The sequence below is a fragment of the Choloepus didactylus genome, chromosome 23 (genome assembly GCF_015220235.1).
Source record: "Choloepus didactylus isolate mChoDid1 chromosome 23, mChoDid1.pri, whole genome shotgun sequence".
NCBI lineage: Eukaryota > Metazoa > Chordata > Mammalia > Pilosa > Megalonychidae > Choloepus > Choloepus didactylus.
The window spans coordinates 27,972,183-27,988,585 of NC_051329.1; the positions used below are offsets into that span (position 1 = coordinate 27,972,183).

Below are 16,403 nucleotides of genomic sequence, written 5' to 3' on the forward strand. Positions count from 1 at the left end.
TCAGAGTGGAGGTCCACTGCACAGTAGCTGTGACCAAGTGACCAAGGGACAAGTTTTATTCTGATGATTTCACAAGAAAGGTCCAAGAAGTTTACTAGACAGCCAGCCCATGGCAAGATACAAAATGATTAATGACATTAACAGTCACATTCCATTAGCTAAGTGCCACTTGGCACTACGAAACTGCCCCGGGGACATCTCTGGGCTCTCATTTCCTAACCGACAGCCCAAAGAAACAAAGTCTTTTAAATCAAGACCCTAATACAGAGGGATTCCAGAGACGACTAGGAAGACAGAATGGCTAAGAAAGCCCTGCTACACTTAGCAATGTGTGGAAGAGATGAGGGGTGGAAGGCACAAGACTGCAGGATGAAGCTGTATTTCTAAACACAGTAATAGGGAGGCAGGGATGGCAAGGTAGCAGTGGCTGGGATCTAACAACGGGTCTCTCTTCTACTTCTTCCTCCCGCCTCTCTCCTTGAGGGCCAGGTGGATCACAGCGCCATTGGCCATGTTGTAGTAAGCCAGTGAGTTGGAATCCTTGATGAAAATGCCCTGGAAGAAAGATGGTGGCCCTTTAAGTGCTAGGCAATCCAGCCTGAACATAGTACAGCAGCCTCAGAACTGAGAAGATGGGGGTGTGACTGGAAGGGTCCCTGGTTCCTCCCAGAATGCTTTTTCCTTCCTTCTCACCAATCCATGCCCTTCATCTTTGTCAATAGTTGGCTCAAAGCTCAAATCCCAAGATCACCCTGACTAACCTTACAAAATTCTGACTTTCAAATCACACGACCTTTAGGGATCACCTAACCCAATGCTCTCATTTTAGAGTGGGAAACTGAGGACCAGAGTGAGGCTTTTTCAGCCTAAGAGGGAGTACCCAGCACCCTCACAGATCACATTGGCTGAGAGGGCTCTTAAGACTGGGCCCAAGCCTGCCAGAGGTCACCCAAATCCTGTCCCCAGAACTCTACTCCAGTGACTGAGGCAGGGGTTGGCTACACATCCTGCAAGACTTTCCTGTGACCCTGCGAAGGCCTGACTGTCAGGCTAATGTGCCCAAGAACTCTCAGGCAGCAGCATCACTTCTAGGATGGACTTGGGTGACCAAACCCAAATGCTGCTCCACTCCTTTGTGTTTCTGTGTGGGATTTAGCTTCTGGGGCTCCAGAGACGTTGGGGTCACGAGATGCAGGACCCTGGACACCATGACTCACCTCATACTGCAGCTTCTGTTTCCCTGCAGGCATGCCTGTGGCTTCGTGAATCTTCACCTTGATGACAGAGACCTGTGGGACCGAGGAGAGGACCTTCACCCCCTTGCTAAGGCCAGCTGGAGTAAGCTGTCCCCTGCCCCCTTGGTTCCCATGCACCTGATGCCAGCTGGCGGCAGCAACCCATACCTGGTCTGTGAGCGGGAGGGTGAAGACCAGCACCTGTCCATTCAGTTTCCATTCCGTCTTATCCTGCATGTTGGGCACCTGGACTTTGATGGACACTGGACCCTGCAACACAGGAGGCAGTCATTATGCAGGAGCCCTGGGCTACTTGATAATGTTGCCTGCTCCTGGATTCTGGTCCCTGGTTCTCTACTGACAATACTTACAACACAGCACAAATCCCTTCCCCTTTCCAAGATCTTGGCTTCTCTTCTTTAAAATGATTCTTGCCCTACCTCCTGATGAGACTGGAGCTGAAGTGACAAAGTTAGAGGAAAATGCTCTTTGCAAACCCCAAGGAGTTTCACATATGGAAAGGATAGGAACTGTTAAGTCACAAGATCTGAATTTCAGTTTCCCTGTGAACTTGGTCCCTTTGGGCTTCAAGGCCCTGATCTGGGAACAGGGTAGATTCTATTCCTGCACCACACCCATTGGGATCATGAAGTAGGAAAGTCCACATAAGACGCTTGGCTCTATGCAGACACTAAGTAAGCAGTCAAGAAAGGGGAACTATTATTACAATGAAAAGAAAAGATTTGTTCAAATCTTGCCTCTGCCTCCTCACTGGAGCCTAAAAGCTTCCCTAAAGACCAGTAGGTCCAAGGTTCCCCAACAGAATCCCCCCATAGAGGCAGACCTCCCAAGGGCTGGAGCTGGGGAGAAAGGTCACAGAAGAACATGTCTTCAAAAATTAAACCTATGAATGGAATTAATGTCTAAGTCCCCAGCCACATAGAAATTAAAAACTGCACCCAGAATTTCCTGCAGATTTCCAGATCCTCTTTCACAACAAGTCCGGCTGCTTGTGCAGTTGGGTCTCCCTGCTGGACCCTACAATAGTTCACACCAGGGACCACCACCAGTGACACTGTTCCTCTGACTATTGACCCCAAATTAGTGTTTGCTCAGGAGCCCTCAGAGGCCTCCAATGGTGACGTAGACTCCAGGAGAACAGGAGTCTGTGAATGGGGCAGGACCGGAACCACCCTGACCCCACCAAGCCAGACACTTCAGGCTCACAGGCAGGACGCTGGAATCACAGACCTTGTTTCTGCGCAGGAACTCCTCCTCGGGCATGAGGCTGTCTTCTGTCTTCAGTTTCTTGGAGGTGGGCTCATCTTCCATGGGAGGTGGGGGGTGGACAGGGGGCATTGGGGCAGGAGCTGGAACAGGTGCCACAGGTGGAGCAGGCACAAAGGCTACAGAAAGATAAGGAGAACCGTAAGGCAGGGGAAGGGGTCCAGGACTCAGCTGGTGAGAAGTGAGAAAGGAGATTGTAAAGGTTTCCTGCCACTCCCCAGTCAGAGGCATGAATGGCCACGCCTCGCTGAGTCTGGCAGCCTGTAAGTTCCCTGGCAGGGGCATGTGGGAGTCCACCCAAATTGGGCAGCAAGGGATTGGAGGAGGAGCAGGGGCCAGCTAACAACAATCATCTGCTGAGGCCTCTGTGTCTGTTCAGGGCCTGACCCCTCCAGCCCACACCCGAGCCTCTCTAGGTGCACAGATGCCAGCTGTGCCAGTTCAGCCTCTTGTCGCCACCCAAGAAGCTGTGGTTCCCCAGCTGCCAGCTCAGGGATCTTTCATGTGGAGAAGCCCAGGCTCTCCTCTGGGCTGGGCCTCAGCTGGAACAGCTGAGACTAACACTGACCACCGTTCTTCGGCCAGTCCTTCACCTGAAGGCCCTGACCCGATGACCTGGAAAGCAATGTAAGAGGCACTGACCTGTTGGTACAATCATGGGAGGTGGGCGGGGTGCCATGATAGGAGGGGCCGAGGGAGGCATGGGCACCACGTTGATCCTAGGCGCGTGAATGATGGGTGGCATGGGGGCGATCACCGAGCCCGGGGGTAGGCGGACCACAGACGCCATTGGGGGCCGGGGCATGACGGGCACTGCTGACACAACAGTGGTGCGGACGGGAGGCGGCATCTGTGGGGAAGGAGGGACGATGGGGACCATAGGTTGCAGGAAGCCAACGCTGGACTCCAAAGGCAGGCAGAGTAGGCAACTGGCCACCAGCAGCCTCTGAGGGTGGAAGCTGAACGGCTCCAAATGGCCCTCAAGGGGCTGAGGCTGCAGCTTCACGCCTGGGGTGTCTGACAGAAACTTGACTTCTGAGAGCCCAGAGCTACTCTCTCCCAATTGGGACTCAGCAGGTCAGGCTCAAACAGTGGCTCGTGGCAGACCCTGAGGGAGCCGCTACAGAGGCTGACCTCGGCTCAGGCTCTTGGAGTCAGGCCAGCAATGCTCAAAGAGCAGTTAAGCCCTGATGCCCTTTCTGCCTCAGACATGCCTCTCACATTTGTCACTTGCCTCCCTCCCTGATCTACCCTCCTACGCAGATCAGGCTAGAGTTTCCCACTTCCTTTAAAGGCTTCCTTCTCTCTCAAGTGGACCCACTCAGACCTCAAGTCCCACTATAAGGCAGTTGCCCTTCTCAGCCAACAGCCAGTCCCCAAGAACCACTAGAAGCCAGTCACAGGGTGGCTGTGGGCTTACCGCAGGTGGTCGGGGCACGGAAGTGATGGGGGGAGCTGAGCTGGGGATGTTGGTGGCAGAAGAGGGAGGTGGAGGTTGCTGGGGGATTTCATTGGGCTTGCTGGGGCCGATCTTCTCTTTGGTGTCATCTTCTGGCACCAGGCCCTTGGCCTTGTGAATGGCTTCGATCTGCTCCTGGAGGGTAATATTGGCCTGGGCAGCCTGCTGGGTCCGGGCCATGCTGCCCGAATGGCCATCCCAGGTCACCTGCAAGGAAAGCAAAACCATAGCTCGTCAGAGCTCCCGGAAAAGGCCTGAGCATGAACGACTGAGGGCAGAGAAGGCACTAGAATCCATCTTAGCTGTACCTTTTCCTCTGGCTTCTGGATCTCTTCCTCACCGATCTTCTTACCGATGGCAGTTTCCTCTACACCAAAGATGTCAGTACGCCTCTCAGCCAACTGTTTCAAGCTGCTCTCGATATCCAGACCTATGTAAAATCACAGAATAGGTACAGGGAATGTGAAAGTAAACTAAACCAGGTGCCCTTCTGACAAGGCAGCAACTTTCCTAGGGTGCAAGGTAGAGGCTGGTTCCTTCTGACAAGGCCAACTCTGCGTCCTAATGTAGTATTCTTGTCCTCTGAGCCTGCAGGCCACTCAACAGGCACCAAGCCTCTAAAACCAGTGCGTATCCAACCTTTTTGACTTATACAAGAAGGATGGTGGGCCTGAAATGGCAACTGAGAGGACAAGGCCACAGGAGTGACAAGGAGCAGAGTCAGGACTGAAATCCTGGGATCCAGCCTTTTGGGCATCTCCTCCCTATTGAACTGTCTCTCACGCAGGAGCGGCAGTGCCATCGTGTTATACTCCAGAAACAGTTCATCTTAAGGACCTCAGCAACCCCTAGCTTCAGCCTTCTTGTATGTACAGTCTCAGGAATGAACACCCCTCCTGGCTACAGGTAACTCTTGCTCTAAGATATCAATGGGCACATGTCACCTACGTCCTGCCTGCCTTTAGAGGACTCCTGGAAAATGGAGAGTTCCTCTGTAACACCAGAGGTTGTGCCCATCCTCAAAAGTTTTTATCGACCTTGTTGCTTTCTATGTTTGCTTAAAGCAACCTGATTTTGAGATTCCCACGAACCAGAATCAGGGCTGAGTTAGAGAAAGGGTGTGGACTGGGGAGCCTACCTGGTGCGTACACCTCATCATCACTCTGCTTCTCACGGATGGAGCGATCCCGCTGCTCCAGCCAGCGGGGATCCAGAAGCCCGATTCGCATGTGTTCTTGCATTTTGCTGGCAGGGATCTTTTCCCCCGTGATGGGGGACACAAGATATTCATCTGGAGCAGGTGCTGGAGGCAGTGGCTTGGAAGCTAAAAGGAAACAGAGAAGTTTGAGAGAGCACTGGGTGGCAGCCTGGGTTAAGAGAGTGGTGTTTCATTCATGCGTCGTTTGTTCAAGTCACATCCATTCACAGCCATCCTTGCACCTGGCACTTACTGTGCAAGGCACAAGGGCACCAGACATGACCAGGCCCTGTTCCTCATTGAGAGGTCCTCGACAGAGGGATCACCAATGCTTTTACAAGCTGTCTCAAGCCCTTCCTAGTCACACGGTTCTGAAGAGCACATGGAATGTAGAGCAGGCCTACCTTTGGGGTCATAGTCCTTACGGACAATGACTTGGTCTGGAGTCGGGGGCAGAGGTGGAGGCATGGGTGTCTCTGGGGGTGGGGGCATTTTCTGCCCTTCTTCTTCATCATCTGAACCCTGAAAACCAAAGCAGTGAAAGGACTCAGAGAGGGGATGAGAGGTCACCTCCCTGCCGCTGAGCCCTGGCAGCCGTCAGGGTGGCAAGAAGCCTTGGCCCCTGTCAGCCAGCGTCTAGTGCTAAGCCTCCTGGAGCAGCCGAGGCCAACGGGCAACAGGCCAAGCTGTTTCCTCACAGTATGAATGGGAGTGCGGGGGCTGCGGTGCTAACACTCCTCCTAGGCATTTCCAGCAGCTGGCACCAGGCAGTCCCAAGAGGCCAAGAGCCCTTAGCATGCTGGAGAGGGGGGCGGAGGGAGAGAAGGCGCTCAGTGGTAGCTGCTCATACAGAGCAAAGCTGGGAGGGAGAGAAGTAGTCAATTCCCACAGACACAGGAGCCCTTTCTTCTCAGACTGTACAAAAATTCTTTGAGGGGAGGAGAGCAGCTTGGCTCTGCAAACTCTGGGCCAATGCCTGTTTGGAGGCCTGGCTTGAAAGGAGCAGAGGTGGCCAAAAGGAAGTGCAGGCCACATTTAGAAAAGCTCTGGGAACTACTGGGCCATTTGGCCCTTGGCTAAGAGCTCAAAATGCTGGGAAAGCATAAGGAGACACACAGAGGGTTTCCTACCATAAGGCTGGCATGGAGTGGGTGGGAGCAAGGCCTCTGGGCAAAAGGGGAAAGAAGGCCACAGAACAAGAGAGCCAGCAAAGCTTTTAGATTCTTGCCTGTCAATGAATGTTTGTGCCTGAGCTGGAAAGAGGCTATGTGCGGCCTCAGCCCAGCAGCTGCATGTTCAGTACGTCCTTGTTCAGGGTCCAGGCCTCCTCTTGAAGTTCAGAGGAGAGCTGGATCTGACTGCTGGAGAGCATCATATTCTCCTTGGGCTCCAGGGAAAAGGTCACCCGTGGGCTCACCCAGACCCTACCTCATCCATGTCTTGCACTTGAGTGTCCTGATCCAACTGGGAAGGAGGCTCCTCTGCCTTCTCCTGTTTCTCATCTTCCTCATCAGACTCGACCTCCATCTCGACCTCTTCACTCTCCCCGAATTTCTCATAGCGCTCCTGAATGAGGATTCGGGCCCCCAGCTCCTCTGGGGTGGTGGGAGGAGGGAAGTTCCCTGGTGGAGAATGAGTCAGAGTCAGAGGGATTCCCCCACAGACACTCCTTATCAAAGGCCCATCAATTTGCCTGTCTTCCCTTTCTAGATGGTGAGCTCTCTGATGACTGGGGTTGTGTTTATCTCCGTATCTCTAGAGGCCCACCCAGGATCTGGCACAGTAAGTCATTTGCTGAATTGGATCTAATTTTTCTTAGTGGCAAGAAATGAGCAGAGATGACACAGACGCTGATAAAGCCTTCTGAGAGTCTGTTGCTCCCTGGAAATAGTTAACCTCCCAGGATGGCCCAGAGTCCCTGGGTCCCCACCGGGAGTCACCCTTCTTGCAGACCTGACCCACCTTGCTCATTGGGCTGGAAGTCTACTGTTTCCACCACCACAAAATCGTGCCAGTCAATCTGAGCATAGGCCACTCGCTCCTTCTCCTTCTCCTCCTCTTCCTTCTTCCTCTCACGTTCCTGGAACTTGGCCCACTCCACTCGGTAACACACCTGCAGGGATGGGCAATGGCATGATGCTGAGGCAAATCAGGGTCTGCTCCCCAGGAGGCTGTCTCCCACACTCCGGAGCCTTTAACACAAGATGCTGCTCTGCCCACAAGGGGAACTTCCTGGAGCAAACTACGGTATTTTTATTTGGATTCAGGTAGGTCCAGAGTTTGGACAGGATGAAAATCCTAAAGCCTCCAGAGACTCCCAAGGGCAACTGTTTGTTATGACCTCAAAGTTTTCTGCTTGAGCCGGCAAGGGTCTCTGCACTCAGTCTCAAGCCCCTTCAGGAAGTCTGCGTGACAACCTAGTGCCCACAAGAGAGGCAGCAGCCGGAGCCTCAGAAACAAAAGCCTTCATGTAGCCACTAAAACCAGCCAGTACTGATATGCCTTCTCTTCTCAGCTCTGAAACCCTGGGGAACTTCAAAAAGAATCTATTACCAGAAGATATGCTCAGGAGTCTGCTTTCTAGCTACAGTGGAAAAGAGGGAGATTTGTTAAAGCTGAGAGCAAAGCAGAAAGTGGTGCTGTCTGGGAAGCATATGGAATTCAGGTCCCTCTGGTCTTTGCAACCATAAGGCTTTTCTTCCCATTACTATTGTGCTAAAACATAACAAGGTATTGCCTTCAAGACTTTCCAAACTCGAAACAGAATCCACATGGTCTAACTTTCATCATCGGTAACTGGTTATAAGAGATCCTGTTCAGCTTACCTGATCCAAAACTTCTCGGGGATTTTCAGCCTCTTTCTTGAGCTTTGTAAATAAGCCTTTGGGTGGAATCAAGATCTGAAACACAGAAAACAAGTTTAGTCAGCATCACCTCCTGGCACAACATGGGGCAAAGAGGATGCCTGCCTGGGCCTGTGAAAGGCTCAGGAGACGGGAAGAGCATGGGATTCTGGGCACCAGTCCCAGTTCCACTTGGCCAGCCAAGGTATTTAACCTCTGGAACTTGGTTCGATTTTCTTCTACAAAATGGTGATACCACTGCTTAAAGTTGATGCCACCAACTTAAAAGGCTACTGCGAGGATTAGCAGGAAAGCATACAAGACCACTAGTACCTAGCACACAGTCAGTATGTGACAGCTGCTTCCATGAGATTGTTGTTCTCCAACCCTTCTCACATGCTACTCAGGCCTCCTTGACTCCCCTATTGAAGACTGCAGCCCACCTGCCCCAACTCACCAGATTTCTGCTCCACTCCCTTTTCTTTTTCTCCTTAGTATTTATCACCACCTGACATATACTGACACTGCACTTGTCTGTGTCACCCCCTCCCGCCATGCAACTAAAAACTCCATGAAAAAAAGGATTTCTGCCTTCTGTTCACTCCACAGCACCTGTAAGCAAGGGCAGCACTCAATGTGTATTTATGAGGGAATGAAAGCTGGCTTTTTCCTAAGCAGTCATTCCAGCTGCTCCAACAGGATCTCCTGCCATTGGTGAAGTGGCTCCGTATCCCACTCCCCACGCCCCCACCCCTAGCCCTCCTTGACCCTTGACCCTAAAAACTAATTGCTCTGAGGGTTTCCAACAACAGCAAAACACCAATGTCCAGAAGTTCAGTAGTAAATGGAATATCCAGGTTATGAGGAAGAAAGGAAAGGGAAAGTAACAAATAAAAAGGGATCTGGGGACCCTTTGATCCTGGAAGCTCACTTAAAATTGATACTTTACTTGTAATAACCCTTGGCCTTGGACTTTTGATGATTTTTTTTTTAAACTATTCTACTGGCTTCTGAATTTGTTTCTTTTCTGAACACACACATTTTTATAATTCTCTCCAGTTGTATACTTGGGGTGAGTTAAGTCAGAGGAAATCATTATGAATTGTGGGGAACTGAGTCTTCCCCGTTGCCTGAGGCATCTCTGGGGTGGTGGCTTAGAACGCTGAGCCACAGGCCTGCCTAGAATGCCATGCAGGCCGGCCCTGTAAAGAAGTGTGTCTTGTGACTACCATTGTCTTAAACCTAGATTGTATTCACCTGATGTAAACCTAGATTGTATACACCTGATGTAAACATAGGTATCTGGTGGGCTCTCCCACACCTGAGCACCTTTAGCATATACACCTGATCTTCTGAAATAAATAGCTGGAGCAAGGCTGCATTGTCGTCCACTTAGCACGAGATGCAAGTGGGCCCCCTGCTCCCTTAATTCTTAACTTTGTGTCCATGTCTCATTCCTGCGTCGCCCTGTCAGCAATAATGAATCCTTTCAAGCACATCTTTAATGTGCTGCTTCTAAGTATCAAGAACAGATGTGTAGAACATCACACTAAAAAGGGAAGGAAAACAATCTCGGCCACAAGTGCGACAAGAAAATAGTGCCCCAAGAGAATAGGCCACAGGCCTATCTTTGCCAGTGTACTTTGAAATAAGTTAACAATCTGATTATTTTACGTTCCATTATCAACTTGTGCATATGCTTGATTGCAGCAATGTAGCATGGTAATATCTTAAGGTCTAGAGTAAACTGCCAAAGCACAAGGCCCAGCTCTGCAACCTTCTCTAGCTGTGTGATGCTGGCCAAGTTATTTAACTTCTCTGTGTCTCAGATTCCTCTTCTGTAAAATGAGCATAGGAATAGTGGCTCCCCCAAAGATTTTAGGAATTAATAAGAAGATACTGCCTGTGTAAGTACTCAGTAAATGTTAGCTACATTTACTTATATTACAATGTTTTCCATCACCTATTAAAATATTTCTGCTTCAATAGTACTTTGTAAAGTGGAAAATCACTAAGGTTTTAGAGTCAACTGTGGGTTTCAATCTCAGTGCAGCTATACTCTGAGAGACCATAAGTGACTTCTCCAATTTGAACCTCAGTTTACTCTACTGAAAAATGGGAGTAAAACACTTACCTCAGGGATTCTTGTGAGGATTAAGTTACATAATAGGAACTGATTATTAAGGGTTTGTTTCTTCTTGGACTCTGTGCTAAGCAGTTGGAAATGTAAATGTACTTAAATTACCACCACCTGGCTTCATCACATAGTAGACACTAACCTAATGGTAGTTACTAACCATGCGTTTCATTTCTCTTTAGAAACAAGCAGCCTGTGTGGCCTTTAAAAGAGAGTAATTGAATAGAAATCACGATTTCACATTAAACTGAGATTTTTAACATTTTTCCAGAGGAGTGGTGCCCTGGAAACAGTGAGTGGATGGAGTGCTTGCAGTGAAGTGCCTACCTTCCCTGGGCCCAGCACCCCAGCCCTCCCCTGCCCAGGCACCTTGGTATACTGTTCCACCAGCTTCGTGAAGTAGTTGAAGAGGCTGTGCTGTGGGCGGAGAAAGTCAAACTGGTAGTTGCGCTGCTCTTTCTGCATCAGTTGGGTTAGAAACTGGCGCCCATTCCGGGCCACAAACTGAGCCGTCAACTTCACCACATCCAGGTCGAAGGCTGAGATGGAGGGGGGGTCTGCAATGAACTCAAACTCGGGAGGGGGCTCTTTGGGAATGATGGTCTCTTGGATCACCTGGGCTTGGACCTAAGAAGCAGAGGGAGGGTAGAGAAAGAGGCGAGGGATCGAATGGCTGCAGAGAGGGATTGGAAGGCACCCTCTGGCAGGATGGTGCTGACCTCTCCACTCCTACTAATTACACACACACACCACACTGGCAACTGGTGTGAGAGAACTGTACCAATTTCTCAGCCAACTGTGGTCTAAACTTCTTGTACGGCCTCAAGTTAGACACATGCCCCTCTGCTCAGCACCATGGCCTAACAAATCCCCCCGAGGGGATGGAGGACGCAGCAAGCCTTATAGGTGTGCAGAGGATCCCACTGTACAAAGTACTTTTACATTTGTCACCTCACCTGCCCTCTACACAAACCACATGAGAAGGCAAAATAGGTACTATGAATCCTATTCACAGATGAGGAAACTGAAAAGCCCAAGGCCCTAGGAGTAGTAAATTGCAATGCAAGGTCTCAGAATCTAACTTCAACCACCCAAAGGCAGTGCTGCCTTTTTCATTACAGTTCACAGTGAAGGGACCAATCCAGGTCTGCACAGGAAGCTTAATGTGCTGGCCCTTCTTGCCTTATCCACACCCCACAGTTCCTAGTGCTGAGTCTTGCTAAGCCCAAGCCCAGCAAAGGGAAGGTGGCATTAGGGCAGACCAGATGGAGGGGCCCTAGGAAGAACAAACAGCAAAAAAGGATGGCTCAACAAGGGGCCCACAGGTGACACACTGTATCCTTCACATCCAGGGCTCACACCAAGGTCAAGGCAGAGGGGAGGGGCTAAAAGCCTTGGGAAAATCCCATCTCCCTCAATCCTCAGATTACTCATCTATAAAACAGTCACTCAGCCAGGCTCCTCGTGCACCCACTGCGAGGATGTAGTGAGACAACATACATAAAGCCCTGAACAGAGCCTGGTAGGCAGTGCTCAGTAAATGCCAACTAGCATCAAGGCTCAGCATTCTGAGCCCTAGTTCCTGTCTCCGTAAGATGGGGATAATCATCTAACTTTCCTCCCTGAGTGAACAGGAGGTTTGCGTAATAGTCAATTGCCCATCCCCTCCCTGTCCTTGCCTCCCTCTCAGCCCTAGGAAAGTGAGGGAGCGGGGCTGGACAAACCTTCTGGGGCAACTGCTGCTGGGTGGCTTGCTGCTGTTGCTGCATAACCTTGGGGATGGCGGCTGAGGGCTCCTGAGCCTTCCCCTCCTTAAACTCGCTGACCTTGTGGCGGTAGTAGGCATGGTAAGGGTCATTGGGGTTCAGGAAGTTGAACTTGGGGTTGTTGATCTCATTCTGTCGTATCCTGGCTTCAAATTCAGGCCCATTTCTGGAAGGAGGAAAAAAGAATTACCACCACAATGCTTGTGAAAGCTGAGACCCCAAATACCCCACACTCAAGGTGACTTCTTGCCACCACCTACAGCTCAAAGGAGGCTGTAGATCAGCATCACTGAAGGTCTCCCTGAGCCTACAGGGTCAGCGCCATCTCTTTGCTTGGCCAGGAACAGGGCTCGTCTGCCAGGGAGTCTCCAGACTTTAGTCATTTCTGCACTCCTCTGACAGTTTTGCCATTTCCCAAACTATCTGGACTACTGCATTTTCTTTTAATAAAAATCTTTTACTGTTAAAAAAAAAGTATTGAAAAGGAATATTTATACTACTACTTCAAATAAAATTCAGTACCATTTTACTAACAGAAGGCAGAGAGTTAAATGCAATGAAAACAAAGCAATGTCCAATTTTAACCAAAAGTTGGTCAAGACTCAGGCCAGTTCTCTTGGCTAAAAAGAGTAGGATTAGCAAGTGCTGGAGAGGTGTTAAAGACATACTAGCCCTAAAAAGACTTTCCACGAATGAGGATTGCAAAAAGCTCGAAAATTTAGACTACGTGGTTTAGTACCTTGTCCAAGTACTGCTAACATCACCTCACTGATACTGGTGAGGCCCACACAGGAAACACTGCTCCGCAAGGACCCAGATTGTGTGGCTTCCACCACACGTCCCTGGCAAGGCACAATCACATCATGGGAGAGCAGGCCAGTCTACCTGGGACGGTTCCCCAAATGTACCCCCATGTCTACCATGGTCACACGTGCCTTCAAAGCCTGAAGAAAATGGAACAATGCCCCTATTGTGACATTTAAGGAACCCTGATTTTTCATTCTTAAAGAGCCCCAGTGGTAACATTTAAAACTTCCATACAATACCTGTTTCACTCAGAAAGAACAATTCCTTAAAGACACAAGATAAGGCACATCTGAATGCTGAGTTCACTCCTGTCTCATTCAGTGACCCAGAATAAGTCACTGAACTTCTCTTGGCCTCAATTTCCCCATGTGGGTCACTTTGTGAGCCAGGTGGCAAACACCACCTGCTCTCTCTACCTTCAAGTGTTCTTCAGATCAAATTAGTCAAGGAGACACCAAAGTCTTTGAATCACAGTGGTCTGCAAATGCAAGGGGCTCATACTCCTCTGCAGGCTCAAGGGTTGCTCCTTACCCACCTGGGAAGATTCAGGCACTGAGATGTCTGTGGGGCTTCCACCACTCCTATAGTCAGGGCCCTGCACTCAGAAACCGCACCCCGTCACCACCACCAAGGCACGGCTCCAAGGCCAGTGCCAGCTGGATGGCGCCGTCTTTTCAGGCTTTCACTCCCCTGGCTCTAGCAGTCGAAGAAAGGGCAGGAAAGGCTGGGCCACAGATTAGCCAATACAGCAGTTTGTGCCACCTGGTGGTCATCAACACCCAGGCTGGCTCCTGAGCATGTCCTGGTCACATGCTATGGTGTGACTAACAGCAGGGGTTCCCAATTTGACAGTGTTTCAGTCCAACTGGGACATAAGGCTTTTCCTCTCTCCTGAAATAATGCAAACCACACATGAGGAGGAGGGTGAATACACACTTATATGCCACTAAACTAGGCCATCATGCCCAGCAAACACCAGGGCAGGTAAAGAGCTGCTAGAAACAGGGGCTCTGGGTGTATCCTACACCATGGGATCCTAAACCAGAACCTCAGACCTGGGAATAATCTGAAAGATAAAAGAACGAGAAGGCAGACATGCTCATTCCAAGCTAGTCTATTCCTTTAGAATAACTCAATGTTAATTTTACAATTATACATTCTAACACAAGGAGTAGATCTCAGCAGAAAAAGACAGGATTCTGGCTCAACTCAGCTGGTGGAGTTTTTATGGGTATTTCCACTTCAGTTTCTTGACAGGAAAATGCAAGCAAGGGGAGGCAACCGAGAGAAAAAATTCAGAAAATCACTTTTTGGTTTGTTGATGATGTCTACTGTGTGCACTATCAATGCAAGGGAACCCAGAAGGCAGGAGGTGCAGGGTCTCTGCATGCTAGCTTTACCCTAGAGGAAGATGTTGGTCTATTCTCTTCATTTCAACATGCTGCATAAGCAAACTCACAAACTTTAGAGATGACTACAAAAGTGATGGAAACAATAACCATTGCTATAAATCTGTCTATAAATGTGACGTATATTTATCTTTAAGGGAACTTAAATAGATTTATTTCTGTGGCAGCAGAGCTTGGCACCATATTATTGGAAAGCTATTTGGCAAAATGTTTAAGAATCTTTACAAAATGCTCTGAGCCAGGAATGTACCACCTAGGATTTTCTTCTATGGAAACAATCTAAAAGAGGAAAGTGCCCAGAGAGAGATTTCCTTGAGATACAGCCTTTTTTGCCAAATTGAAATGCTGGAAAACAACCTAACAAGAAAAGGGGAGATGATGAAGTAAAGGAAAACCCACCATCTTGAAGTGGCACAGCCTCACAAAGGAGGAAAGCGCAGCCTCAGGAAGACCACAGGCCAACCCAGGAATGTGCTCACAACATAACAAGAAAGGGGAAAAGCAGGATGGAAAAGTATCTCTGCTGATACTACAGCAACCTATAAAAAGATGACAAGGGCCAGAAGGAAACAGGAAAAGTTTAGCTGAATAGCTGAACTATTCTGGTAGCGAGACTGTGGGTGATTCTTCACCCAATACCCTTTTCTAATTTATTCTTTAATTATCAGAGGAAAAGAGAAAGTATGAAAGTTGTTAATGAGATATTAAAAGTTTATCTTAAACACATAACATGGTGCCCTATATCTGATGTGGCCCAATGGTCAACCAATCACGGACTGGTTTTTAATAACACCCAGGTTAATCAAAGTCCTTGAAATGAGATAGGATGAGTCTGTACAGAGCCTGATATCATCAGACATCAACCAGTGTGACATCTTTCCATATTGAATTTTATCAGGTGGCTGGGAGAGGAAGAAACCACCTGTTAAATGGTACATGCCAACGGGGATGCTGCCTTAGGAGAGTCTGTTGAGGCATGGTTCCTGGAGAGCATCTGCCCTGACTGAGGGCAACAGTTCTGACCAGTACCAGCCTATTGCTTCTACACAAGGAGGAGCCATTCAGTTTGTCAAGAAAAGCCAGAAATCCAGATTTTATGTGAAATCTCCTGATTTTTACATAGTGGCAACTAATTTGAATTTTTAGGAAATATTCTGAGGACAAACAAAAGACCTGTAGGCTGTATGTGGCCTGCTGGCTGTCAAAGGAATACTTTAAACACCCTAAACCAAGAGATTGGTTGATCTTTGGAATTTACAAGCAGCCACCAAGAAGATTTCAATTGAGGACGTGTGAGGGCGAACAGGTATGATGAAGAGGAAGAGGGTGGTACTTCTTTGAGAAGGCGACAGCAGCTAATGCCTGTATACCATAACTGAACTGCATCACCTCACTTCTGTCTCACAACAATCCTGAGGGGCCACTTTATTCCATTCTGCAGGTTGGTCACTTGAGGCTCTGTGGAATGCAGTCCTTGTACAATAAGAATGGTCAATTCCCTTTTTTTCCTTCCTTGGGCCAATGGCTCAAGATACTGACCGATGTCTTGTCCTTGACAGAGCAGTTTCCTAGGCATTTCCTCAGGCCAATTTTGGAAGCACAAGTTCCTGGAGACTCTGGGACTGGCTCTGACTCTCACTCCACCATAGCTGTGCTGTGTTGGAGAAGCCAGTTTCCAACCATGCTGTAGCATTAGATGAACTAATAGGCCTAAGCCAATACCCCTCTCCGAAAACCCAGGTGTTACCCACTTGTGCTGATTCAGGAGCTCGTGGTGCTAAAATCCACCAATGACCCACACACCCAGAAGTAGCTGCGTTACCTGGCCACAAAGCTGGCAGTCTTGTCGACAATGTTCCTGACCTCTGGAGGAGGGTAAATAATCCCCACCACTGGCTTGGAAGGGGTAGAATCCTCCTTTGAGGATGCTTCTTCTTCTGTTGGCTGTGAAAACAGGAAAAGGAAACAAAGTCTTGAAGTTCCTGGTTTGGGGCTGGAACCCCACTGTTAACCTCCTCCAGGATATTGTTGAAAGCAGACTTTCTTGCCAGGAAAATCCCACATCTCTCCCTTGGATTAGGACACTCTGCTTCAGAAGAGGAATTCTCTTCACACGCTAGCCTGCATGGGACTCTGCTGGGAAGTGAAGAGCAGCCTCCCTGGCTCTACCCCAGCTGGACCGTCTCAGTGGGACCTGGGATCTGCAATTTTACCAAATGCCCAGGTGATTCAGATCCAGGGAGGGCTCTGACCACATTCTCT

The 16,403-nt window shown here is 49.3% G+C and overlaps 1 protein-coding gene across 1 annotated transcript in view; it reads right to left on the minus strand.

Moving 5' to 3' along the window:
• Positions 1-16,403, minus strand: part of SF3A1 (splicing factor 3a subunit 1) — a 19,852-nt gene continuing 3,449 nt past the window's right edge. The window contains exons 2-16 of the mRNA XM_037816764.1: positions 15,964-16,085; positions 11,884-12,091; positions 10,529-10,786; positions 8,005-8,079; positions 7,142-7,292; positions 6,608-6,801; positions 5,584-5,701; positions 5,120-5,305; positions 4,290-4,411; positions 3,943-4,188; positions 3,165-3,372; positions 2,487-2,641; positions 1,404-1,505; positions 1,218-1,289; positions 1-555 (exon numbers count right to left, since the gene is read on the minus strand). Of these exons, the coding sequence (XP_037672692.1) occupies positions 454-555; positions 1,218-1,289; positions 1,404-1,505; positions 2,487-2,641; positions 3,165-3,372; positions 3,943-4,188; positions 4,290-4,411; positions 5,120-5,305; positions 5,584-5,701; positions 6,608-6,801; positions 7,142-7,292; positions 8,005-8,079; positions 10,529-10,786; positions 11,884-12,091; positions 15,964-16,085 (2,319 nt within the window). The 3' untranslated portion in view covers positions 1-453. The remainder of the gene's footprint in view (positions 556-1,217; positions 1,290-1,403; positions 1,506-2,486; positions 2,642-3,164; positions 3,373-3,942; positions 4,189-4,289; positions 4,412-5,119; positions 5,306-5,583; positions 5,702-6,607; positions 6,802-7,141; positions 7,293-8,004; positions 8,080-10,528; positions 10,787-11,883; positions 12,092-15,963; positions 16,086-16,403) is intronic.